This window comes from Dasypus novemcinctus, chromosome 17, assembly GCF_030445035.2.
Source record: "Dasypus novemcinctus isolate mDasNov1 chromosome 17, mDasNov1.1.hap2, whole genome shotgun sequence".
NCBI lineage: Eukaryota > Metazoa > Chordata > Mammalia > Cingulata > Dasypodidae > Dasypus > Dasypus novemcinctus.
The window spans coordinates 43,890,615-43,916,776 of record NC_080689.1 but is presented as its reverse complement, the minus strand read 5'-3'; the positions used below and the strand labels follow the sequence as shown (position 1 = coordinate 43,916,776).

General features: G+C 39.9%; 1 protein-coding gene across 2 annotated transcripts in view; it reads right to left on the bottom strand.

The window, feature by feature from the left end:
* Positions 1 to 26,162, bottom strand: part of EML6 (EMAP like 6) — a 299,274-nt gene that overhangs the window by 58,051 nt on the left and 215,061 nt on the right. For both annotated transcript variants that reach the window (XM_058278574.2, XM_058278575.2), the window contains exons 17-23: positions 16,682 to 16,782; positions 15,179 to 15,381; positions 13,253 to 13,364; positions 12,874 to 13,001; positions 8,279 to 8,420; positions 5,674 to 5,826; positions 5,373 to 5,504 (exon numbers count right to left, since the gene is read on the bottom strand). In XM_058278574.2, the coding sequence (XP_058134557.1) occupies positions 5,373 to 5,504; positions 5,674 to 5,826; positions 8,279 to 8,420; positions 12,874 to 13,001; positions 13,253 to 13,364; positions 15,179 to 15,381; positions 16,682 to 16,782 (971 nt within the window). The remainder of the gene's footprint in view (positions 1 to 5,372; positions 5,505 to 5,673; positions 5,827 to 8,278; positions 8,421 to 12,873; positions 13,002 to 13,252; positions 13,365 to 15,178; positions 15,382 to 16,681; positions 16,783 to 26,162) is intronic.

Here is a 26,162-nt window from a genome sequence, read left to right as displayed (position 1 = left end):
TGTAAATAATTTAGTATACATATCTCTAAAGGATAAAGGTCTCTCCCCATGCCTACTCTTTACATATAAATATATATATAACTACATACATCTAATAATCCTGAAATGCCCTTCTTGGAAAAATAATACCAAAATAACAACTATGTGGCTGGTGTATCACATTCAATAGCTTTAAGGTTTAAATGAGCATCTCCGAGGTCTGAAATCAAACTTGCCTAACCTTAAGGAGATCCCAGTCCAGTTTGAAGTGACAAATTAAAAACTAGGCCCTCTCATTTCTTAACTGAAAACCTAAATCATTTCTCATTTGGTGAGTTATAGCACAGTGATACATGGGCTTTGCTTTTTGCTCTAAGGAGCATGTAAATTTGGAAAAAGACACATTTTCCTGACTTTATGGCTGAATGTGCACAAATGAGAAAAGGAAAAAGGGAGCTAAATTAACTTTGGCTATATAGCATTATAAGAAAATCAATACTTTTCCAATGAAATCAATATATCTGCAAAGTAATTCTACTTTTAGGACCCTCAGGAGTGACTGAAAATTACAAACGATGTGGAAAAAGGATCAAAAGATTCAAGGAAAACATCCATTGAATATGACTGATTTTAGGTGATTCTCGACCATGAGATGATACTAAGAGAACTAGGATTATAATTCAAACAACTCACTTAACACCACAGTTTAAAGAATTGTATTCACTTAAAAAAATACAAACAAAAACTATGAAAATAGTGAGGTACTTTATGACTACAATAATATTACAAAATGTAAACATGTAGAAGGCACCAGAAGTGCTGCACAGTGTCCCCAGCTTGCAGGGCACCTACCTAGCCCATGCCCCATCCCTGAGAACTGCCCCCCCATCAAGGGCTGCACCTTGTGGTCACGTTTGCACTCCAAAGGTGGACACTGACCCAGGAGGAACTCAGCTGGAATAGGGCTGGGCGATCAAATTCTCTCCTGGGAACCTGGAATCTAGGAGGCGGAGAGAATCACAGGGTGTGTGGCTTGGATGAGATATGTACTTTGGGGTGAGGGTAGTATTTCTGGGACAGCTGAGATTCGGCCATATGAGAATGAATTGGGGGAAAACCTGCCTGTGCAGAGAGAGGGGCAAAGAGCAGACACCAGACAAGGAAGAGAAGTGGAGGCAGAGAGTGGGAGAGAGTGGGAGAGGAACTGCCTGCTGGGTTTCTGAGTGTTTTCCAGTTCGTTCCTCAAGCTGGCTCCTCTGGAGGTGCTACTTCCTGCTCTTGAATTCCTGTATCTCTCTGTACATCTATATCTACCCCTCGGTCTCTTTCCAATAAGCTCATCCTTTATGATTATTATTATTTTAAAATTTATTTTTCTTCATTTTCTTTTAAATGTTACATTAAAAAAATATGAAGTCCCCATATACCCCCCACCCCCTCACCCTTTATGATTATTTATTGAACTTAAGCAGGTTTGAGTGGGTTTCTGTTCCTTGCTACCAAGCAAAAATGAAGAAATAAAAATCTACTCGTGTCAGGGTGGTGGAAATATGGATGTTTTCTCCCCCAAACTGTCTTTTCAGCTGTTATTACACCGTCATTTTTTTTTAAGTGTAGAGTGATTTAGGTCACTGTTCATTTTTTCCCCTGCCTGCGGTTCAAAATATATAATGTCCAAAATTTTCTAAGGAGAAGAGCAAAACGTCTGTATAATCCATATATAATTGCTCCTGAATAACAGTAGCCTTTCAAAATCATTACATTTTTCTTCACTAGAAATGTCTCCTCACACAGAATAAGACTTGAAAGAGCCAGATGTCCTCATTACTAAGCAGATACGGAAAATCACACATCTTGCAGGTACATAAAGCTTTATATTCCACAAAGTGATTTCACATACACATCTCAGTTGATATATAATTTACAAGCTAGAGTAATTCCAAAATTGGTACTAAATTTTACCAAACATATCAGATGGTTTGCAATAAAGCTGGAATGAAATGTCCTATTATAACCCAAACAATTAGTTGGTTAAAAGCTCTTACTGTTCTGCGATCTCTAGGAAAGAACTAATAGCAGCTGGAAAATACCCTTCCATGTTTTCTCTCCCTTCCCCTGCCCCTCCCTTTCTCTCCCTCTCTCCCTCTCTCCCTTCTCAAGCATTCTACGCAGGAGCTTCCATTCAGGGATGGCTGGGGTTCCTGCAAAAGGCGATGTTCTCTTCGGTTTTCCCAGGAGCTGCAGTTGCTATGGGCACGCGAGGCTGGCAGCTGGGTCATTCCCCACCCCCGAATAGCCAGCTGGCTCTGGCAGATGCGTTCAATATTTTTGACACGATCAAAGGAATAAAACAGATCCCTGCTCCTAAATTCAGCTCCCTACCTGCCAGGTTTTAGGGGCCCTTGCTGTGAAAAGCCAGGCTGATCTCTAAGGCAGCATATACCTGAGGTCAGGCATTTTGGGAAGTGGGATATTAGGAGCACCAGAATATCTGTATGACTCACATCTCATAGCTAATGAAACTGGAGTTAAGCCAGGGAAGATTCATGGGCACACCTGCTCTTATTCTCTAGATGATACAAGCCTTCCCTTAAAATCAAAAGTATTCTATTTTAGTCTCCTTCTGAAAGGAACCACAGAAATCACGTGGCCCAACCCAGTCAGCTGACTGAACGGGCCACTGAGAAGAGGTGAGATGGGTTTTTCAAAGCTCCAAATAGGGGGCTAGAGGCTCCTCCCATGCCCTGAGCGCTAGTTGGACCACTGAGGCAGGCCTCAGGCAGAATTATGGAAATCCTGAGGGCTGCTTCTCTCCTCACAAAGTGATGACTCCACCTTGAAGGTCTTTATTCAGTCCTTTCCCCAGGCGCCTCCATGGAGGAGCCCACTGACCCTGACCGAGGTTTTGCTCTGTCTGGGATTTAGTCCTTTATACATTCCTAGCATCCAACACGGGGCCTACGCATTTGCTGAAGAAAAAAATCCTCCCTATCAAAATTACTTTTCCCGTGTCTCATTTTCTTTTGGCCTTCTCTCCCTAACATGTAAATTATCATGGGTTTTAACCCCTACCTGTCATGGCTACGGGGGGATTTCATGTACTGTGTCAGGTTTCGAGTGTGCGGTAGATTCCAAATAAAACTCACCTTACTCTATTGTACCTACACAGGAGGCTGAACCTGACTGGTCTAAACCTTTCTCCCAAAGGAGCCTATCTAGGTCTGTTGGCTAGAGAATAAATAGGAGAAAATCTCTCTTTCTCTCCCTTTCTCTCTGCCCCCCTCCCTCCCTTACATTTTTAAAAACAAAGCAAAGAACATAAAAGAAAGCATTCAAGAAGCAGCTGCTTCTATCTACACCCCCCACCCCCGCCCAGCCTCACTGGCTTCTAGAATCTCATGAGGTCGGTGTCCCACTTGATGGTGAACACCATTCAGTATCATGTCGGGCACTGCCTTGACATCAAAGTGAGAGAAACTTATCTGCTCTCTCTCGGCCCTTGTTAAGACTTATATGTCTTACAATAAATCACATGCTTTCTTCCCACAGGTTGTGCTGTAGAAACCCCCTGCAGGTTGTAAAGCCTAAATAAAAACCAAATCCCAGGTAAGCAAGGAGAGTCACAACTGAATACCTACCTGGCAGAAAGGTCACCCACCCCCAGTCTATGGCCACTACTTCAAGAATTCCTTGAAATGAGATACTCTGGCATCTCTTCTAACCTCTTTTTGGTTAAGCCCCTCATCATCTCTCTTCTGTTTTATTTCAGTGGCTCCCCAGCTCCAGGCTCACTCACCCTCCCCAAGGTGGTGGGGCACCCCTGTGCTAAATCCTCTGGAGTTAACTAATGCCCACAGGATCAAGTCCAGTTTTAAACTTCCTAGTAGGACACACACGTTCCTTCACATGGGTCTCCGGCCTGCCTCTCCACAATCGTCCCCTTTGCCCGCTTCCACACTCAGTCCCTCAGCACCACCCACTATTTCTTAATCACCCCACATTCTTCCTGGTCTTTGCATCCCCTGTTCCTTTTGCCTGGACTGTTCATCCTCGACTTCATCTGGTGAATTTCTGCTCATCTTTTAAGATCCATCTCAAAGCTCACCCCTATGAAGGCTTCCCCACTCCCCTGGGAGCCTTCTCCTCAGAGCACACATTTGGCCTGGTGGTTTCCTACCACAGCAGACTTCAACTGCCCTGAAAGCAGCGACCCTGCCTATCCCTAAATGCCTGCTCTGGACTCTGATGTCAGCCAAGGACTGAACAGGGCCCCAGACTACAGCACATGGTTCTACCGGGTTCTTTTTTTTTTTTAAGATTTGTTTTTTAAATTTATTTAATTCCCCTCCCCTCCCCCCGTTGTCTGTTCTCTGTGTCTATTTGCTGTGTCTTGTTTCTTTGTCGGCTTCTGTTGTCAGCGGCACGGGAAGTGTGGGTGGCGCCATTCGTGGCAGGTTGCACTTTCTTTCACGCTGGGCGCCTCTCCTTGCGGGGCACACTCCTTGCGCATGGGGCTCCCCTATGCGGGGACACCCCTGTGTGGCAGGGCACTCCTTGCGCGCATCAGCACTGTGCATGGGCCAGCTCCACACGGGTCAAGGAGGCCCGGGGTTTGAACCGCAGACCTCCCATGTGACTACCGGGTTCTTAATACTGACCTGGCCCCTCCTGAGTCCTCACTCAGGGCTTCCCCTAAGACTCAACATTTCTTACTGTCATGCCCTACCCCATTGTGTGCCTTTGTATTATTTAATTATGAGTATGTCTTCATCACTAAATTACAAATGGTGAGAAGGAAAGGTGTCTTACTCACTTTTGGGTCTCCCACATTTCCTGTCTTAAGACTTCACATATGGTAGAATCTAAAATTATTTAACAAATAAATGAGCAAATCCCCATGGCGTCTGTGGGCATGACTTGGAGGAGGAAAGGGAGAGGTTGGGAATTTTGGAGAGTAGAGAATCTTTAGGTGAACAGAATACAGCTCTCTTTCCCCTACAAGGATGGAAATTGCTTGAGACCTCTTGTATAGTTCCCTATGATGTAGAGTTTAGGTAGGAAAAGGGAAAGCAGAAAGGGGAAGAGGCAGGGCAAGGACATAGAATGCTGAGCTCAAAGGTGAGGCAATGATTACTATGGTAACAGAAGGCATCAGATATCTTCAATAGTCTAAATCCTCAATGGCTTGAATTAATAATAATAAAATATGGAAAAATACCCAAATGTTAACAGCAGTCGTCACTGGTTTGTAAAATTACAGCCATTTATATTCTTGGTCCCCCACCCCCTAATTTCTCTAAACTGCAACTGCCACTCTCTCTGGAAAGAATACAGGAATTGACACATTTTTTAAAAAACAAAAATTATATTAAAAAAACCACAATATACTTTACCTCTTGAGTCCCAGTCAATATGTGTAACATAGCTGGAAGCACCCTTACAGATGCCAACTCTTTTGCTTGTAAGTACATTGTAAATATCCACAAAGTTATCATGGGATGCCACAGCAAGATATTTTCCTGTATCTATAAAGAAAAATATTTAGTTAACACCAAAAGATTCCATATGGTTTTATCTGAGGAACTTAATATTTTTAAATGAGGAGAAGGTCAGTGAAATATTTAAAATTGTTTCTGCTTGTATTTTTTATTCCAAGACTGTGGAATTTTAAAAAGAAAATTCTGCCACCTTCACCTTTTGAAAATTTAATATCAGAGATCATTTCTTTTCTGTGATGGAAGGAGACCATGTCTTCAACAGTGTCAGCATTCACGACAAGGAAACTCCCATCATTCAAACCTACTGCTAAGGCTTTCCCATCGGGAGAGAAGGCACAGCATCTTCCACCTACAAAATAATTTGCAGAGTTTTATTATCCAGGACTTTACTGTCAACCAAACCAAATGAAGAGAAGGAGAGATTAGCATAGGAACATATGGCTATACCTTTCACATATGAGAAGAACTAAAACCTCATAATTTAAAATACATCTTCCCCCTAAACCCAAGGAAAATGATAATGTCCAAAATATGTTTTCAATTTCTATTGGGTTTATCCATTCACTTCTTAGCTCTGAATCCTTGGGGTTTTCAGAAGGCAAGTGGAGCGCATGGAGAAAGGGGTGAAGGATCAATATAACAGGCATCTTTGCTTTCAAGGAAAGAGGTGCTATTTAAAAAGAAGGGTTCTGTAATACAATTTCCAGAAACCATTTTTTTCCATGACTTCTATACAAAATTTTCTGGAGAGAACACAGTAGTTCTACTCATAGTTATTCCAATTCTCTGACACATGGATCATAATGCATAACCCTGGAGACGAAAGGTGCTGTTCATGGAAAGAACGGAATAGGGACAACATTCAATCACCGCATGAGCAGTGGTCTCTACTGCTTTGCAGGGGCATGAGGAGCCATTTCTGAATGAAGAGTAAGAACTTTGTGCGGACATGTTTAATAGGAATCTTATTTAAGAATATGCTTTTTACGCCTCAATTTCTGCTGTCAAGACATGGTTAAGCACAGCCCAGGGATGGGACAGTAATGCAATTTTGTGCTAAGACATTATAGACCACTAAGCTTTTTTTAATGAAAACTTCTTCAGTGTTTATGGTATGTGGAATGTGCTTTTTTTTAAAATTTTAATTAATTTTTAAATTATTGTCTTCTTTTTTTTAAAGATCAATAGCTCACACAAAATGGAATGTGCTTTTCATACCAGTAACTTTAAACTGGCTTATCTAAATTATATCTTCACTCATTCATTCACTCAGCAAACCTTTATTTACCTACTATGAGTTAGACCTGGTGCTAATGCTGAGAGAATAAAAAGACGAACCTGTTCTTGAGGTTACAGTAGCCATATAGTTTATTGGCCAAACCAGGGCAATTTTGAGAGCAAAAGAAAGAACTATTAATAACTGCCTCTGGGCCACAGCCATAAACCAGGATGTGGTCATGCTATCTAAGTTATGTCAGTAGTTGTTCTTGTGAGCTAATTTTTAACCTAGTGATTAAAGTCCATTGCCTGCATTTGAGTCTTTTACAATGAGGAGTTGGTCTATCGTTTCCCCAGTATAAATTAGGCCCAAATGACTCAAACTTGTAGTGTATAAGAGCTCTGGAGTCAGAGCTAGTTTGAATCCTGGCTCTATCAAGTATGAAGGCCAGGAAGTCCAGTGTAAAAAGAAGCAAAATGGTGGAGGGAGGCAGTGTCACGCAGTGGCCACAGCTGTGTTCTCTGGAGCCACAAAGCTTGGCTGTAAATTTGGTTCCATAGTTGCTAACTGTGCCACTTTGGGCAAGCTACTTAAATTCCCTGTGCCTTAGTTCCTTACCTGTAGGTGGTAATAATAAGCACCTTACTCATTGGGTTGCATGAAGACTAGCATGAAGGAGGGAAGACAAGGAGGTATTTATTGCCCCAGCTACTGCCCTGTGGGATCGCTGCATGCTGGCTGAGATTCTTGGCTGAAGGTCACAGTTCCTGTTGGGCTACCATCTCACACAGCTCTCACTTTGAAGATGCTAGCAAGTGCTTCCTCTTCTTGCCTCTTCAGGTCCAGGGCTGGTAATGGTACTGCCAGTTACTAGCTGTACAGCGCTGCACTATCCCTGCCATTTCCCTACATCCTACCTACCCCTTTATAAAGAATCCCCTTTTTAGACTCTCTTCAAGCTACCCAATTTGAATGGGTCATCTGTTTCTGGGACTCTGTTCAAATCTTGTCCATCTCTGACACTACAAATGAGACTATTCATCTTGGTATCCCTGGTGCCCCATACATAGAAGCTACTCAATAAATGTTTTCTGAATTTATCTCTTGATATACCACTTAATTCTAGTGCTTATAGGTGTTGAACACATATTTACTCATTTCTTGATATTAAATATTTATTTTGTTTCTATATAGCTGACCTTTGATTTTCAGCAATAAAATAAGTCCTGGAGACTGAAAAACATAAAGATACACAGCATTCTCTATAAGCTGATATGTTTCAACTTACTCCCACATGTCTCAGTGAGAAAAAGAAGGGCACGTTGCCACAGGTGGTAAACATCTGTTGAGTGTAAGGAAAATGAACAGCTGGGGAACCACTGGATCAGACCATCCTTCTAGAATAAGCTACTTTGTTATAACTCTGTAGCAACAAACAATGAATTGCCATTGTCTAGTGTACTTTTTTTATGGCCTGCATGGAACAGGCAGGCTTAGGAAATATTGGTTAATGAATCAATGAATCCAACACACCCTGTTACTCGTAAATACTTTTACAGATGCATAGGCTGATATCATTTACCTTTTTTGAGTTTCCGTACTGCCAGCATGCGGTGCTGGGAAGATAATTCCCAGATCCGAAGTGTTTTATCATCACTTACTGTGGCACAGATGGGCAGGAGAGGGTGCGCTGCCAGACCCCAAACTTCTCCTTCCATGTGCCCCTGTGGGAGAAGAAACAGGGCAACATAAGCTTGATTCATGCTTCTTGGCTAGAACTTCTTCAGCCTGGTGCAGTCCACTCAGCCCGAGAATATACCAAACAGGTGCAAATGTGAATAAACACAGACTGGGCTTCCTTGGGCCAAGCAATTGCACTGAATAACTTTTCATTTGAACTTGATCTAAAGCTGGGCCTACACAATGGCACAGCATTTGTCGGAAAGTTAATCATGGGTTCTTTGCTTATAGTTTCATTTATATGATGCCAAACATAATGAAATGCTTCATTTATTCTGTTTGTCACAGAAAAACAACAACAACCTGTCTATATGCATCTCCTAAACAGCTTGATTACAATGATATAAACTACCTCCTTCAATAAAACCACATTCTAAAAGATACAGATGCCACTATCTTTGTGGAATTAGACAGCAATATTTTGGTTAATTTAATGTAATTTTAGTCATTTGAATGCACAGCATTTAGCAGAGCAGAAATGCAAAAAGCGAAATTTTCCTTTCAAGTATGCTGGGTATAGGTCTGGTTCAACATTTGTTTATAAATTAGTCTAGCCATGTGTGAACAGTGAAAGGTGCTTACTATGCATTGAAATAATTCCACATAACTACATCTTATCACAAACACACTTAACTGCCTTAGAATATTAACTGAGAGAAAACCATATTTTTGTAAATGAACAATTATCAGGGAGAAAATGAATTTGATTCCCACAATTTATCACCCATCAAAGCAGTATAAAGAATAGATTAGTGGAAACACACCAGATTAATTGCTCACCAGAGTTCGTTTTTATTGGCTAATTATAAAAAGGCTCTGCTTAGTAAAACCAAAAGGGAGACCATATATAGGCCTATGAAAGGTATTTGTAGCTGGAACAGGTGGCTTTCCAAAGAGAAAGTGGATGATTTGGATTGAACTGGGAAGCTGTGAGAGCAAAACAGTAATTTGGCAGAAAATGGAAAGTTCCAGATATTGTTGACATTCAAATACCAGAGAAAATGAGGGGTCAAATGGTATAGACATTATTTTTAAAGTTTTGGATTGGGGAGTGCCCTACGTCCTTAGCTTCCTCACTCTTCTCTTTAGAAGCCCCTGGCCCCAGGGTCATGGTCAGAAGATGGATCTAGTGTCAACCCCCTTCCTCCAGCCTGGCCCTGCTGGGAGCTTTTATAGACTGGGCATCTTGGGAACATTTTTCCTGTGAACAGGGTTCAGGGGCTCTGAGACCCATGCAAACCTCTGCCTCATACACGAATTTCAAAACTATATTTCCTTAATCTAATCTGATTATTGAGTTACTACACAACACAGGAATGGGCAGTGAGCCACGCAGGCTGGAAGTACACTGAATGGCATGTAGGTCACTCATACAGCCCACAACAAACAACTGCATAACTGAGAGTTGTTTATATTCAAAGTACACACAACAGGAACTTTCATAGCCCACCCTGTGCCTTTTTCTCCCCTCTCTCAACCTAGCTTCCTTTTACTTAAAAAACAAGCAATCTATTCCACGTGCGACTGGACTGCCATGCCACCAAAAGGGGGAAAGTGGTACTGACAGCTTCCCGACAGCAGGGTCTTAACCACATGCTGCCTCTACTCGTCCCTAACTTTCTCTGGCTTCCTTTTCCCTCAGGATAGGACAGTGACCCTGAGCACCCAGAAAGCACAGACTCTACCATGCTCAGCACCTAGCAGAGGGCAGGCCTCAGCAGGGCGCAACAAACACTGACTGAGTTGAATTGCTGAGTTCTGCCCAGGAGGACAGAGAGAAGAAAGAGATAGTGAGAAAAAGAGGAATGGTACAAGTGAAAGGTGAGGAAATGGTGGCAACAGACTTGCTTGTCTCCAGCTCCACCAGCTCTACCACCCGCCCCGAAGCTGCTGCACAGCTTTCCTGCAGTAATGTCCACACATCGGAGGCATTTGGAGTAGTGGAAAAACAGGTTCTGGTATCTGACAAACCTTGGTTTGGATCTCAGTTCTGCCTGTTATTAGCCAATGGCTGTGGGCAATTGACTGAGCTTTGATCCCCTAATCTATAATACAGTTTCAACTGAGCAAGTCTGTTGTAGAGGTGACAGTCAAACTTGGTACAACAGAATGGCCTGACACAGAGCAGGTACTCAATAAGTGGAAGCTGTGGTTGTTTTTTATTAGAACAATGGAAGCAAATACAGGAAAGAATAGAATTGTAGAGAACCTAAAAGTGAAAAAGCCTTTATTTTCAAGTTTAAAACACATTTAAACAAAATTAGCTTGATTCTATATGATACTTTTTAAAATTAGATATCTTGGCAGTTAAATCTCATACTATTGGGAAGAAGTTGTGGCTCAACTGATAGAGCATCCAACTACCATATGGGAGGTCCAGAGTTCAAACCCAGGGCCTCCTGACCCATGTGGTAAGCTGGCCTGCGCGCAGTGCTGCTGCACACAAGGAGTGCCATGCCATGCAGGGGTGCCCCCCAAGTAAGGTGCCCCACGCACAAGGAATGCACCCCGCAAGGAGAGCTGCCCCATGCGGAAAAAGCACAGTCTGCCCAGGAGTGGCACCACACACACGGAGAGCTGACACAGCAAGGTGATGCAACAAAGAGACACAGATTCCTGGTACCACCTGAAAAGAAGAATGCAAGTGGACACAGAACACACAGTGAAAAGACAAAGAGAGCAGACAATGGGGGGCGGGGGGTGAGGGATGGAGAAGGGGGGAGAGAAGTAAAAAAATTAAAAACTAAATCTCATACTATTATTTAAATCATATTATAGTTTGAAGTCATATAAAAACTTTAGCAACATAAAATGTATAGAAACAATTTCAAATCTCAAACACTGGGGGATTAAAAAGAAATCAACACTTGCTTTTCAATAAAAGTCAGGAAGATGTTGTGGCCAGAAAGAAATTAGGTTGGAAGGAAACAACTAAAGTAAGAACAGCTAGAGAACACACCTCAAGGATGAATCTCCACCATGGTTCTCCATCCTGGCTGCCTGGCAGAATCAGCTATCAAGACTTTTGAGTGTTGTTTTAAATACAGATTTTTTGTTTATAATCACAGATTCGGATTCGGGGTACTCAGGGTGGGGCTTGAGCACATGCATTTTAAAACCTTGCAGTGTCCCGAGCCATGACATGTGTGCCATATCTGTTCCCAGGGAAACAAAGCAGAGGGAGCTTCTTGGGGGGATTTTGAGTCCATCCCTAATATAGGGAGGCTGCAGGCATGGATCAGGTCAGGGGAAGGAGGTGACACCCCCCTACTGGACCACAAAAGTCCTGAAGCTCATATAATCCATGCATATTCTTTTCCTTCCAACTTCTGAACACAACCCTCGCCCCTCACCACGGTTCCTTCTGTCTATAAGGAAGGTTTGTATAATGTTAGAAGAGATTTTTACACTTCTTTGCTATCTGAAGACGCTGATGGTGTTTATTTTAATCAGGTTTTACCAAAACAGAATTCTTGAAGGGTAGGGAGTACGTAATGTGTTTTTGTGAATCAAGGCTGAGACTAGAGTGAGGCACAAATTCTCAGGAGGCACTCGCTTTCAGGGTCATGCCAATACTGGTATGTTTGACGTGTAGGGAACAGATAACTTGTCTTTTTAATTTTACAGATTGATAGGTCCAGAGGAATTACACTCAAGGAGCCTTATCTGCACCTAGATCTGATTTAGATTATGAGATTCTGGACTTTGAGCAGATATTGGATGAGGCTTTTTGGGGACCATGGGAGGAGAGAATGTATTTTGTATGTGATAAGGACATGAATCACTGGGGGCCAGAGGGTGGACTGTGGTGGACAGACCCAGGACGTGACCTCAGCGATCCTGCTGGTATTCACATCCCTGCACAATCACTTCCCCTTGAGTGTGGCATGACAGTGCCTTGCTTCTAACCAACAGAAAGTGGCAACAGTAAAAGTGATTACATGTATGTGATAACATAATTACGTTACATAAGATTCTCTCTCATTTGCAGGCTTTGAGTAAGGAAGCAGCCATGCTGGGGAGCCCCACGTGGCAAAGACAGCGACCTCTAGCTGACAGTCAGTCAGAAATGTAAGACTCCAGTCCTATAACTGCCATGAACTGGATCCTACCAACTTGAATGAGCTTAGAAGCAGATCCTTCCAGAATCTAGCCTCAGATGAGAATGCAGCCCTGGCTAATGCCTTGACTGCAGCTTTGTGGAACCCTACAAAGAGGACCTAGCTAAGCTGTGCCCAGAGTCCCGACCCACAGAAATTGTGAGATAATAAGTGTGTGTTGTTTTAAGCTGTTACACAACAATAGGTCACTAATGCAGCACTTGCATCACCCTGAGGGTGAGTGGCTCCCTAAATTTTGTACCCTAAGTGCTTCCCTTGCCTCACCTTAGTCCTAACCCCTATGAATTGTGGTTTAGAATGTGTACAAACACAATACCTGAACAAGCAGAGTCATCGGCCCACTCTTATCAATTTCTAGAATCTCTCCATTTTTTGTTCCCACCAAGATATGTCCATGTCCCAAAGTAATGGCACGAATTGAAGGATTATCTTCCAAAAGCAAGCCTGAGGGAGAAAACATTATATTTAATAGAACAAAAAATAAAAAGGCTATGACTATTGATTTTAATTATTTTTATTAAGTTCCAAACTACTAGGTACTAGGCAATCATCCTTGCCTTTTCTACCAGGGACTGAGAGCGCTGAGTGTGGAATAATAAAGTAATTGATTTGGAACTGATTTTCCAGGAAATTTAGTACTATCTTCTCCATTCCTATGAACAGAAATATTTCTATTGCATATTCTGGAGTGGCACCTTTTGAGCTAGTTGACAATGCTGCTCTTTTAATGGCATAGGTCTTCAAGCATCTTTCAAACATATCATCCCAGAGTTCCACGATGCCATCCTTTCCACCTGTCACAAAACCCTATGAAGGCACAAACGTGAAGTATTATATATGCATCAAAATGACCAACTACCCACCCAACCCCAACATGGCTCCCCCTTGGGTGAGGCAGCTCTGTGTGTGTTTTCTTCCTAAGTATACAACACATACAATATTTTCTGGAAGCATCCCTGCCCCGCTTCCCTAACAGGCTAAAGTGCATCCTCATTGTGCATCTGTTGCACTTTCCTCAGATCATGGACAGTTGTTTCTGTGTCCAATCCCCAGGCTAGAATAGGAGTTCCCTTGGGGCAGGACCAGTCCCATTCATCTCTGACTACCAATGCCTAGCAGAGTTTCTAGAATCTCATATGCTCCTAGGGAATGGATCTGAATTAACAACACAAACAATTTTTAAAAGATTGACAGTTACTCCCAGGAGAAATCAACATTATTTATTAAGGGTAACTTAGGTACCTCATGTAAGGTTAAGTTTCCTGTTATTTTGTTCAATAGGCATCAATATCTACAATAGTTAAAGTTCAGATCAATTTTTACAAAATATGGAGAGTAAAAAACTTAACATATTGGATTTTTTTTTTTTTTTTTTTTTTTTTACTAAACAATGATCTTTATTTTTTGTGTAAGCTTATGTGATTTCTTGGATTTACTAGTTTTCCTTTTTTGGCAAATTCTCATACTTACCAACTGTTCCTATTCAGAAAAGTCATTTTTTTAAACAAAAAGTCTGAATAATTCATGATGCTTTCTTAGAAACTTTTAATGTAATGCAGTTCAATTAAATTCACAAAAAATAATATTCTGAAATGTATTATATTAAGTACCTTCATTCTCATTATAGAATTTGCACCTAGGGAGATTCAAACTCTAAATAAAATTAAAATACAGCATGTGTATATTATGATATTCTTGTCTTTTTCCATGACTTTGCAACTTAACTTCCCAAGCAATGAAAGAGTCTAAACAAATTATTTCACATCAACTTCTGGGCTTTCCTAACACTTGCAGTCTAACCCAAACAAATTTGCCAACAAAAATCAACTTAGCCACTAAAATAGTCATCATAGTTCATCTAACAACACCCTACTTTTGTGATGGGATCAACACATTGCCTGGGGGCAGGTAAATGAAAAAATGAGCTGGGTGTGCCGGGTGGCTCAGACTGGGCACAAATGAACTGGCCACCAGCAAACTGGTAGTGATTGCGAAGTCTGTATTCACCGGCAGATTGATTGAGGGAATGTTTCAAAAGCACTGGAGGTGATTTTTGTATAGCAGCACTGTAAGTCAGGTGGGCAGCTGGACAGATTGGGACAAAGATGAGCTCAAGTGGAATTATAGCTGGTGGAAAGACTTCACTCTGGTGGTCTTGTTAAAGTTGAACCTGTCTACACAGGAGCACAAAAGTTATGAACATAATGTTTGGTCAAATTGGTGTGTGGGATAATAATCTAACTACTTGGTACTTTCAGGTTTCTGCCTGTTGTGCCACTGATGAAGAAGACAATGCTCAAATATTTTTTAGGACTCTGGGGCTACATTTATCCACACACTTCTGACAGGGCTCTTAGTTGTGAGAACCAGAAAGAGCAAGTGTGAAAAAAGTGGCAAGAAATTGCCCAAAGAACAATATTTATAAACGAGAGAGGAATTACCAGGATATATACTTGTGCTCCCCTTCCCCCTTCTCTAGGCTGGTGGTTCATGACAGCTACTTCCTAACCCAGATAGTACTCTCTTTTGGAGGCAGGCAACCTCTTGGTGCGCCTTCCTAAGAGTACCTTAGAGTTTTAAAAAGATGATGAGGAAAATGAGTTCTGAAAGATATACCACACCTTATCCAATGCATACATAGCAAACACAGGCCCGTCATGAGCTTTCACTGTCTTCAGGAGCAGAATATCTTTCCAAATATAAATATCTCCAGTAGCTGCTCCTGAGAACACTAGATCTTCCATTCGCCCATATGAAACACACATCATTGTTTCCAATTTTCCGGCACTTCCAAAAATTCCTCTTTTAGAAGTGAAGCCCCCACCTAGAGTAGCCCAAGAATATTCATTATTTTTAAAACAATTGGTACCTTATATGAGCATATAGAATGACTTTTTTTTCCCATGAAAAAAACCCAGCATGTCTACATTAAGATTTTACAAAAGATGTATAAAAATGGTAGAAAACATCATAGCCAAAATGATTATCAAGAGGGCTTCTCATTCATTCATTCAATGTTTATTGAATCTCGACTTTGTGGTAGGCACAGTACTCAATGCTGGGGAGATAAAGATGTAAAGAAAAACTTCCTGCCTTCAAGGAACATAGGGTCTAGGTGGCGAGAGGACTCAGTATTCATCACAGTCCAGTTGGACATGCATCTAACGAAGGTTCAGAGCAAGCTGTGTACTGTCCAAAGGAGGAGGTTGTGACTAAGTGCCTGGGTAGCTAGGAAATGTGTCACAAAGGCTGACCAAAAAGAATAAAAACTGTACTGACCGTGAATGCACATACTACACATGTTCTGCCCCCATTTGGAGGCGTGTCAGTAAGAAAAAATAATCATTGTTTGGAAAGGGAAGGATACTGGGACAAACTGACAGATTTTATTCTTAGATGTCCATATTCTCCTATACTCCCTGGCTGCCACTGAGAAACTCACATCCATTCATGACATCTCTGCAAAGGCTGGCTCTCCAGACAGGTTGGGTGCCATTATTCTGTTTTGTAAAACAGAAAATGCTGGCATGGTAGTAGCTTATTCATATTTTGTCTAGTGTAAGATTTAGCTGGGTACCAAAGCTGATACTAAGAATTCAGAGACAATTGCAATAATAGATTTCACTTATTAATAAGAATAAGATATGTTTCCATGTTTTTTTATACTTATTTACTCATCATTATTATCAACATTATAGCCACAAATATCCATTAGTCACCTACAATAAGCAAACGGTCTGGGTTTAATTCATGTGCTAAATTCAGTGATAAAATAAAGGAACCTTCAAAACTTTGGAAGTTTTATTCACCCAACCAAAGTGATTAACTTATTTCCTGCTCACTAGTTCAATATAATTACAGCTTTCAGAACAGGTGACTAAATAGAAAAGTAATTATTTCCACAGCAGAATATTTTCCAAAGCTTTCTAGACATTGATGAATATGCATGGCATCACATAGGGTGTTCTAAGTTTCACAGCGTAGACATTAAGCAATCCAAAATGAATTTGGGAGGAAATCCCTTTTAGGCACATTGTAACTGTATATTGCAGAGACAGCCAGCTAGTGGCTGAGCTGGGGTGAAACTCTGTGATCATATAAAAGATAAACCCAAACAACAGTACCTGCTTGCTGCCAGAATTTGATGTGCTTCATCCCAACCGTAACTAGTTTGTCAACGTAGTGTGGGTTACACTTTACCACAAATATCTTATCTTTATGCCCTCTGAAAGAGACAAATAGCGAGAATTCCTACTCTGCATGGAAGCAGTGATACAGAGTTTTATTGAAAGCATACATTTGATCTAACTTTCATTAAGCACAACCAAGAGAATACCTAAGTTATAAGAGAATTTAAAATACACATGGGGTCTACACTAAAATAATGACCTTTGACTTTCTTTGCAGGTTTCAGCCATCTCTTCTTACTCTAATATTGCTACCAATGTCTACTTAGGTATGCTTTAAATAAATTAATAGAAATATTTTAAATGGATCAGAATAGGACTGTGAGAAATTCCAAGGGTACATAGATCTTGTACAGAAGGAGGGAGAGGACACTACATGGATATTAATGAGAAGCTGCAAATGTAACACTCTTGCTGTGCAGGAAACCACTTTTGATTTCAGTTAGACATGTATTCACTGGAAATCGAAGCCCCTCACCCCTAGCCATGGAGAGACAAAGGACATCACATACTGATCCAAGGCACTGGAGAATCCCGTGCATTCAGAAATGTAAGGTTTATATCACCCAAAGGGCAGAACCAGAAATATAAAAGTGAGGACTGGTTGTAGACTTTGAGCTGAGGATCTGACATTCCACAGGCCTGGGACATTTCTGCTTTAGAGTCCAGAGACATTACAATAGAATCTAAGAATTTCCTGATCTCAGTGGACTATCAGATGGTCTTCGCTGGTATACAATTTTCATTATGTAAAAGAAAAGCAATTAACAAAACTACTATAGACCAATCTCTCTTATGAATGTAGATACAAAAATTTTAAATAAAATATTAGCTTATAGAACCCAAGAGGGCATTAAAAAACAATGGAAGAGTACTTTGCTATTAGGGAATTAAATAATACAATTCATAATATTAATAGGAATAAGAAGAAAAATCATATTATAGTTTTAAGAGAGGTTAAAAAGGCATTTGACAAAAATCTTACACTCATTCATGATTTTTAAAAAACCATTCAATACCCAGTGAAACAGGAGCTAACGGGTCCTTCAGATAGTTTGCTTAGATGTTCACATTTCCCTGCACTCCCTGACTATCACTGAGAAACCTAAATTCCTTCAAGAAAACTGAACACTGTCTTCAGACATGTGTGCCTTTATCCTTTCTTTAAATACAAAATGTAGGAACCATAGCTTATTCATGGTGCATGTGTGCATATGTGCATGCATTTGTATGTGTGTATGTGTGTGTGTGTCAACCCAGAAGTCAGCTTTTCACTTAATGGTAGTCCCAAAGTCAGAAACAAGACTATTTTCCACTATCATTTAACCCTGTATTGAACATATTAACCAATGCAATTAGATAAGATGAAAAAATTACAGGCATAAGGGCTGAAACAGAAGCCGTAAAACTATTTCCATTTGTACACGATATAACTGTATGCCTAGAAAAGCTAAAATGAAATAATGTAAAAAAACACATGGTAATTTGGTAGAGAACAGTATATAAAATTAACATAAAGAATCAATGGGGGAAGTGGATGTGGCTCAAGTGATTGGGTTCCCATCTACCATATGGGAGGTCTATGGTTCAATTCTCAGGGCCTCCTGGTGAAGGCAAGCTGCTGGCCCATGCACAAGCTGGCCTGAGCAGAGAGCTGACCCACATGGAGCGCTGGCCTGCACATGAGTACTGGCCCACACAGGAGTGCTGGCCTGAGCAGAGATCTGGTGCAGAAAGATGACACAACAAAAAGAGACAAAGAGAAGAGACAATAAGAGACACAGCAGACCAGGGAGCAGGTGCTGCAAGAAATTGAGTGCCTCTCTCCCACTCAGGAAGGTCCCAGGATCAGTCCCCAGTGCTGTCTAAAGAGAAGACAAGCTGACACAAAAGAATGCTCAGTGAATGGACAGAGAGAGCAGACAATGGTAGTGCTGGTGGTGGGGGGAATAAATAAATAAATCTTAAAAGAGGAGAAAAGAATCAATGGCCTTCATATATGCAACAATCAGTTAGAAGATATAACAAAAGAGAGGACTCTATTTATAAGCAAAAACAAAAATGTCAAGGCAAAAACCTAACAAGTAATTTGCAAAGTTTATGTGAGGAAAACAAACAAACCAAAACCCTAGAACTTAAGTAAATGAAAACATATACCATGTTCTTGGTTAGTAAGACTCAATATGAAGATGTTAATTTTTCCTGACTTAATTTATAGATTCAACATGATTCCAATGAAAAGGTCATCAGTGTTTTCTTTTTCTAAATCTGAAGCATGATACCTTGATTTAAAAGTTCTTATGGGAAGTGGATGTGGCTCAAGCAATTGGGATCCCATCTACCAGGTAGGATGTCCAGGGTTCAGTACCCAGGGCCTCCTGGTTAGCGCAGGCTGGCCTGTGTGGCGAGTTGGCCCACGCAGAGTGCTGCTCTGTGCAAGGAGCATTGCCCCGTGCAGGGAGGGCTGCCCTGTGTGGAGAGCTGACGCAGTGGGATGGTGCAGCAAGAAGAGACACAGGGGAGAGACAATGGGAGATGTGGCAGACCGGAGAGCTGAGGTGACATGGGAGAGTGATCACCTCTCTTCTGCTCTGGAGGGCCCCAGGATTGGTTCCTGGAGCCACCTAATGAGAATACAAACAGACCCAGAAGAATGCATGGCAGGTGAACACAGAGAGCAGACAATGGAGGGAAGGGGGAGAAATAAATAAATCTTAAAAAAAAAATTCTTTGGAAGAATAAACAAGCAAGAATGACTAGGAAAGATGAGCAAAGTGGAGGCCCACTTCCCCAAGATATAAAACAATTTATAAAGTTCCATAATTAAAACAGTGTGGTATTGATGCACAAATTTGCTGACAAACCAGTGGCAGAATAGAAAATCTAGAAAGAGATCCAAATGAATATAAATATACACTATATAATAAAGACAGGGTCTCAAATCAGTGGGAAAAAGAGAAACTTTAAAAATAAATGGTATAGAAATGTAATGAATGTGCCACAATGATGAAAGAGTTTGTTGATATGGGAGGAGGGGGTGGGGTGGGGTGTGGGGTATATGGGAACCTCTTATATTTTTTAATGTAACATTTTTTTTGTGATCTATGTATCTTTTTAAAAAAAGACAATTAAATTAAAAAAATTTAAAAAGTAAAGAAAATAAAAAATAAATGGTATGGAAGCAGATGTGGCTCAAACAGTTGGGTACCTGTCTCCTACATGCGAGGTGTTGGGTTTGGTTCATAGTGCCTCCTAAAAAAGATGAGCTGATGTGGCGAGCTGACATAATAAGCTGACACTAAGAGCTGATGTCATGAGCAGGGAGTAGATGTGGTTCAAGCAGTTGGGCACCTGCCTCCCAGATGGGAGGTCATGGATTCAGTTTCTGGTGCCTCCTAAATAAGATGAGCAGACACAACAAGCAGACAGATGAGGGAACCTTCTTGGAGTGGGGTAGGGAATGGTGTTTGGGATACCTGGATGGCCATATGAAAAAAGGACAAAATTGGATCTATTTCTCATTTTAGACACCAGGATAAATTGCAAATGGTTTAGAGATCAAAATATAAAAGATGAATCTCCTAAGAATAAAAGAAGTTTATTTCCTTTTAACTTGAGATTGGATAAAACTTTCCTAACTATGACTCAAAACCCTGAAATGGTTAAAGAAAAGACTGATAAATGTAACCACATAAAAATAAAACCTTTGCATGATGAAAGACTTCATGGCAAATTCAAAAGACAAATGACAAACTGGGAAATATCTGCTAGTTTTAGACAAAAGACAAATAATGCTAAAATTTAAATAATTGTGTGAATTTTATCTTAGAGAAATCAGATAGTTTATGAAGGGAAATTCATATTTATAGAAGAAATCTAGTTAATATGAAGACTGCTAGAATTAGAAAATTACCATTTACAAACCCAAATTAATTGATTTAGGCCATAGTCGTCAATGGATGCTACAACCATCAAATAACATATTGATAGGAAGGTTTGTAATGGGACAAGCCCATAATACCTGAACCTACCAAACATTGTGAATATCACTAAGAGTGGGACAACCACACATTTTGCACAGTGATGTAAAATATGGTTGGTGCTAGGAGAGGTGGGGAAAGTCCCATAGCCAACATTGTTTAGAATTAGAAGTTCATGTGATAATAAAAAGCAGAATGACCTTTAGCTGGTTTTATTATTGTTTTTCTAATTCTCTACAGATAAAACATGCCTTAGCATTTGTACCAGGAAATCCTACTCCCATTTTTCCCTGTCTCATGTTTTCACTGATTAAGTCTCATGGTGTGATACAACAGGAAGTCACCTATGAAGTACTCTTGTCTAAAAAATTATACATGAGAGAAAACATTTGCAAATCATGTATCTGATAAGGAATTTGTGCCCAGAATACATAAAAAGCCATTACAACTCAATAATAAAAAGATATAATTTTTAAAATGGGCAAAAGATTTGAATAGATATTTCTCCAAAGAAGATATAAAAATGGCCAATAAGCACATGAAAAAATGTTCAATATTATTAACCATTGGGGAAATGCAAATCAAAACCACAATGTCCCTTATAATTTTAAGTAACATTTTCTGTTATCTAAATATCTTTTAAAAATAAATAATAAACATATTTTTAAAATAAACAGAAAAACCACAGTGGATACCACTTTATACTCATGGGGACAGCTAGAATAAAAAAGATGGAAAATAACAAGTGCTGTCAAAGATGAGGAGAAATTGGAACATTCAGACACTGTTGCTGAAATGTAAAATGATATAGCTGCTTTGGAAAACAATTTAGCTGTTTCCCAAAATGTTAAACACAGAATTTTATGTTTTACTACATAACTCAGCAATTCTATTTCCAGGTATATATCCAAGAGAAATGAAAACATATGGCCTTGCATAAACTTGTACACTTGTACAAAATATTCACAGCAGCATAATTCATAATAGCCAAAAAGTAGAAACAACTCAAATGTACATCAACTGATGAATGGATAAACAGAATGTGGTATATCCATACAATGGAATATTATTCAACCATAAAAAATGAACTGATACATGCTACAACATGGATGAACCTTGAAAACATTAAGTGAAAGAAGCCAGTCACAAAGGACCTCATGTTGTATGGTTTCATTTATATGAAATGTCCAGAACAAGCAAATCTACAGAGACAGAAAGTAGACTAGTCTTTGCCCAGGTTTGGGAGTGTTGGGGGCTTGGAGGAAAGTGGAGAGGGACTGCTAAGAGGATTGGGGTTTCTTTTCAGGTGAAAAAATACCCTGGAATTAGTGATGATGGTTGCATAATTCTGTAAATACACTTTAAACCACTGAATTGTATACTTTATAGGGGTGAATTGTATGGTATGTGAATTACTTTTCCATGAAGACCTTTAAAAAAAATGAACATGAATCTAATCAAACCTGTGGATCTAACATTACCAGGGGAATGCAGGAAATGTTTCTACAAGGAAGTAAATACAGAACGTAAAACATTCTGCAACTCAAACCACCATGTTCCTTGAATGCATCCATGGCACAAAAATGGAGGGAAGGGGGACTGCTATAGAATCAGAGGGTCCTACAGCCATTTGCAATGCTTGAGCTTTGTTTGGAACCTGATTTGAGGAGAGCGATTCTCATCTTTGAAACAACCAGAAATGGTTGATTATGAATTGGGTAATAGATGATAGAAATAAATTGCTGTTGCTGTTTTTAAAATATATACGCCTTTCCTGTTCTTGAATTTGCTTAAAATACTCCAGAAAAAAAAAAAAAAAAAAAAAGGAAAAAAGAAAAGAAATGGGGGAGGAGAGTCTGTTTGATTTGTGGGATGTTGATAATGGTTGCAGCTATATAATGGGTACATCCTACTAGTCCCTACACTTCTATGTAACTTCTAAATTTTCCACAAGAAAAGTTGAAAGAAAAGAACAAAATTCAGCATTTCTGGATCCATTATGGCTACATGAATGAGGACACTGAGGTAAGAAGCAGGGAGAAAAGACTGAATTGATTTTTGTGCTTCTCTTTGACAGAGCCAAGATGCATTACTAGACGTATCACAACTGGGGCAGAGAGTAAGTTTAGATAAAAAGAAAGAGAAATTCTGCTTAGCACAAACAGGGAGAAATGAACCAGATAACCATAAAATAAGCTTCCAAATATTTCTTAATGGATAGAAAACCCCCACAGAATCTAAATCATTAATATAGATTTTAGAGGGAAGAGGATAGAGAAAACCAAAATGAAACTTGAAAATAAATAACAAATTACATTTCCTAGAGAGAAACGAACATTGTTCTATTAGTGTCTCTCTATAAAATGTCAAACATCTCGACAGTCAGAAAAATATTTTTCAGTTCCTCCTGGGTAACTTGGAATCCAAGTTTTCATTCAGAATCCTTTCATTTGAGTCCTACGTGTGGTTTTGTTTTCTCTTTTTATGAAGGAAGCCCATCATAGGAAGACTGAATGAATATTTGACTTATACCCCATCTCCAAAAACAGATTTTAAATGGCTTACTTGGATGTATAGAATAATCTAGATAACACAAATTGGATGACACTGAGATGATATATGGGTGAGTGAAATAAAAAAGGCAGTTACAGAGCAGTATATACAGTTAAATCCCATCTATGAATAAAGACACTAGAAGATTATGTCCTAAATATATACTAAAAAATGTTAACCATGGCTATGTCTGGGTAGTGAAATTAGGGATGGTTTTCACTTTCTTCTTGGTGCTTTTCAGAGCTTTCTAATTTTTCTATAATGGTCATGTATTATTTTGAAAACAAAAGAATAATAAATGTTATTTTCAAGAAGAGATGGAATTTTTTTAAAAGGAGGTGAAAAAAATTTGCCAATTCGTTTTCCCAGGAGACTGTCATATTCACTAAATGTATGTAAGGGTAGGGACCTAAAATAGATGAAGCAGTGAAGAAACCAGTACAGAAATGCATTCTCTGAAGTTCTATATACCTGCAATAGGTGGGCCAACATTTTGTCCTAAGCTTTCCACTGGCTGTCTGAATTAACACTGGAGGTGTTCTTGTTAGGCACCTTGATGATTGTTACTTTTTGCCTAAGACACCCCTATTCAAACTTCTGAGCTGAAACACATCAATAGTAATTAGTCCTTTACATCATAGTCACGTTTTACAGTGCAATACAAATCTAAGTAAAGGCCCTTAGAGGCACCTGATTAATTATCTCATTATTCTACCTTGATTGATACTGATGTCAGGCCATTTAAATACTGCCTGTAAGAGGCAGACCTTGGTTTTTAATGGTATATTAAATTGTATATTGGAATAAAGACAAAAAATTTAAAAACAAACAAACAAAAAAATTGTATATTGGACGATTACTGTATAGTTTTAACAGCCAAAGTAAGAGAGGAAGAAAAAGTTCAGAAAATACAATTGTAATAGAGGCGACTGAAATCATTCATAGAAAATGGAAATGATAAAAAGAAATTCCTCAAATAGATTAAATTAGATCTCACAGAGATCTTGTTACTAGATCTTTATATTCCAATTCTGAATTTCTCTAATTTTTCTGAGCGGATAAAGAATGGATTCATCTCAACATTTTCACAAAGGAGGGGACGGTCATACTTTTAGAGTGCAGCACTGTACACTGGACATACTTTAGCCCTGGGCCCAGCTGCAATGTCAGTGACGCCATCACAGCGACTGACTGTGCTTCTTCCCCCCACAGAAATCTCCCATCCTGGGAGACAGCACTGCTGTAGAACAACCACCCCTGAGGAGAAGCAGGGCTTACTGCCGGTTGGAAGCAGATTTATTGTTAAGTCTTGCTAGCAGCACCACTGGCAATGTCTGAGCCCCGGAAGTGTAAAGCAAGGCGTGTCATTCAATCAGCCATTCTCCGAGAGTAAATTAGGCCCTCTCAGGAGCTAAAAAGACTTCCGGAAGCCAGTAAGATACCATTTAGTAAATTATCACTGCTTTTTCTCTGTCACTTCTTTTCATGCCCCTCTTTTAAAAATTTCTATCTACTTAAACACCCTAATCTTAGTGCCACAAATAGAATTTTTATTTTCTTGCCTATTTATTATTTTTCCATCTAGTGTTCTCCCCAAGAACTTTAACAGTCCTTGACATTCTTCCTTAGAAAGAGCATTGGTTAATGCCACATTTGCAAAAATGCTCTCTGACGGTGATTCTGCAGGTATCCTGTTTTGGGAATATGACATAGGGTTTGGGAGCAATTTCAAATATAAATTGTGTAATATTATGGTGTTAAGTTGTTTATGTTAATTAAAAATTAAATAGGAGAAATAACAGTGCCCAGCAAGTGTATTAAATATATGCATTTTTCATATTAAGAAATGTTTCTTCCATTTCTGTTATTGTTTCTGGTAAACAACTGGTGAGCCACCCATAGCTACAGAGGATTTCTAGCAGGAAAGTTATATTCTTATTGTTTTTGAGATACAGACAAGAGCCTTCCCTGAAATTATCTGTAAATACAGCTGGTATGTTATCAGAGATATTAGGCTGAAATTCAGAATATTAAGCTAGGGAGAAAGCAGAGTATGCTCAGGAGCTGAATCCCAGTTCTTGAGGGGAATGCTACAGCAATCAGAAATACTAAAAGGAGAGATCAAAAGAAAAATCACTTGGGCAGGGAGATTTATGAGCTGTCATTTGCTGCCAAGAATTCCATCTCAGTAGCAGTGACAAGAAGAGCTGCTTTCCCCGCCCCCACGACAGTAGGCTGGAGTCTTCAAGGCGCTATCTTCTCCTCAGTCTCCAGCAATTTACAGCTCTTCATTCATTAAATCAAATTGTCAAAAATTTTTTTCCTATATAATATTGTGGGGGAAATATTAATGTATAAAGTGAGCGCTGGGGTTCAAAGTCATTAACTTCAACATGTATTGCGAGATAGAAAAGAAGCTGGTTAATGAGGGGAAGATCTAGTAGAGAAGTAAATGGACACCGTGCCTTAGGCAACAGATTGTATGGCTGGGCCTTGGCTGCCAACTATTTTTGACCTATGACCACGTTGGGCACACAGCTAAGCTGACTGTAAGTAGGAGTGGAAAGTAATGTTCAGACTTAGCGCTGATTCAGCAGGGAGCAAGGCTGGGGTAAGGGAGGACAGGTGGTCTATAAACAGCAGTCGATCTTGAAAAGTCTATTTATAAGTTGGGGAGATTAGGGAAACAATTTGCCTGCTTTGAAAGCAAGTGGCAGATGCACACGATGGGGTCTCCTTTCTAGCATGCTGCTGCCCCATGACAAATGGTGCTTCTGACTCCAGTGACATTGACCCTTCACCAGAGGCTAAGGCGATGGAAAAACAAGGGGGCAAGACACACGCCTCAGAAAAGTGGCTTTTTATCACTGGTAAAAAGCTTTGAT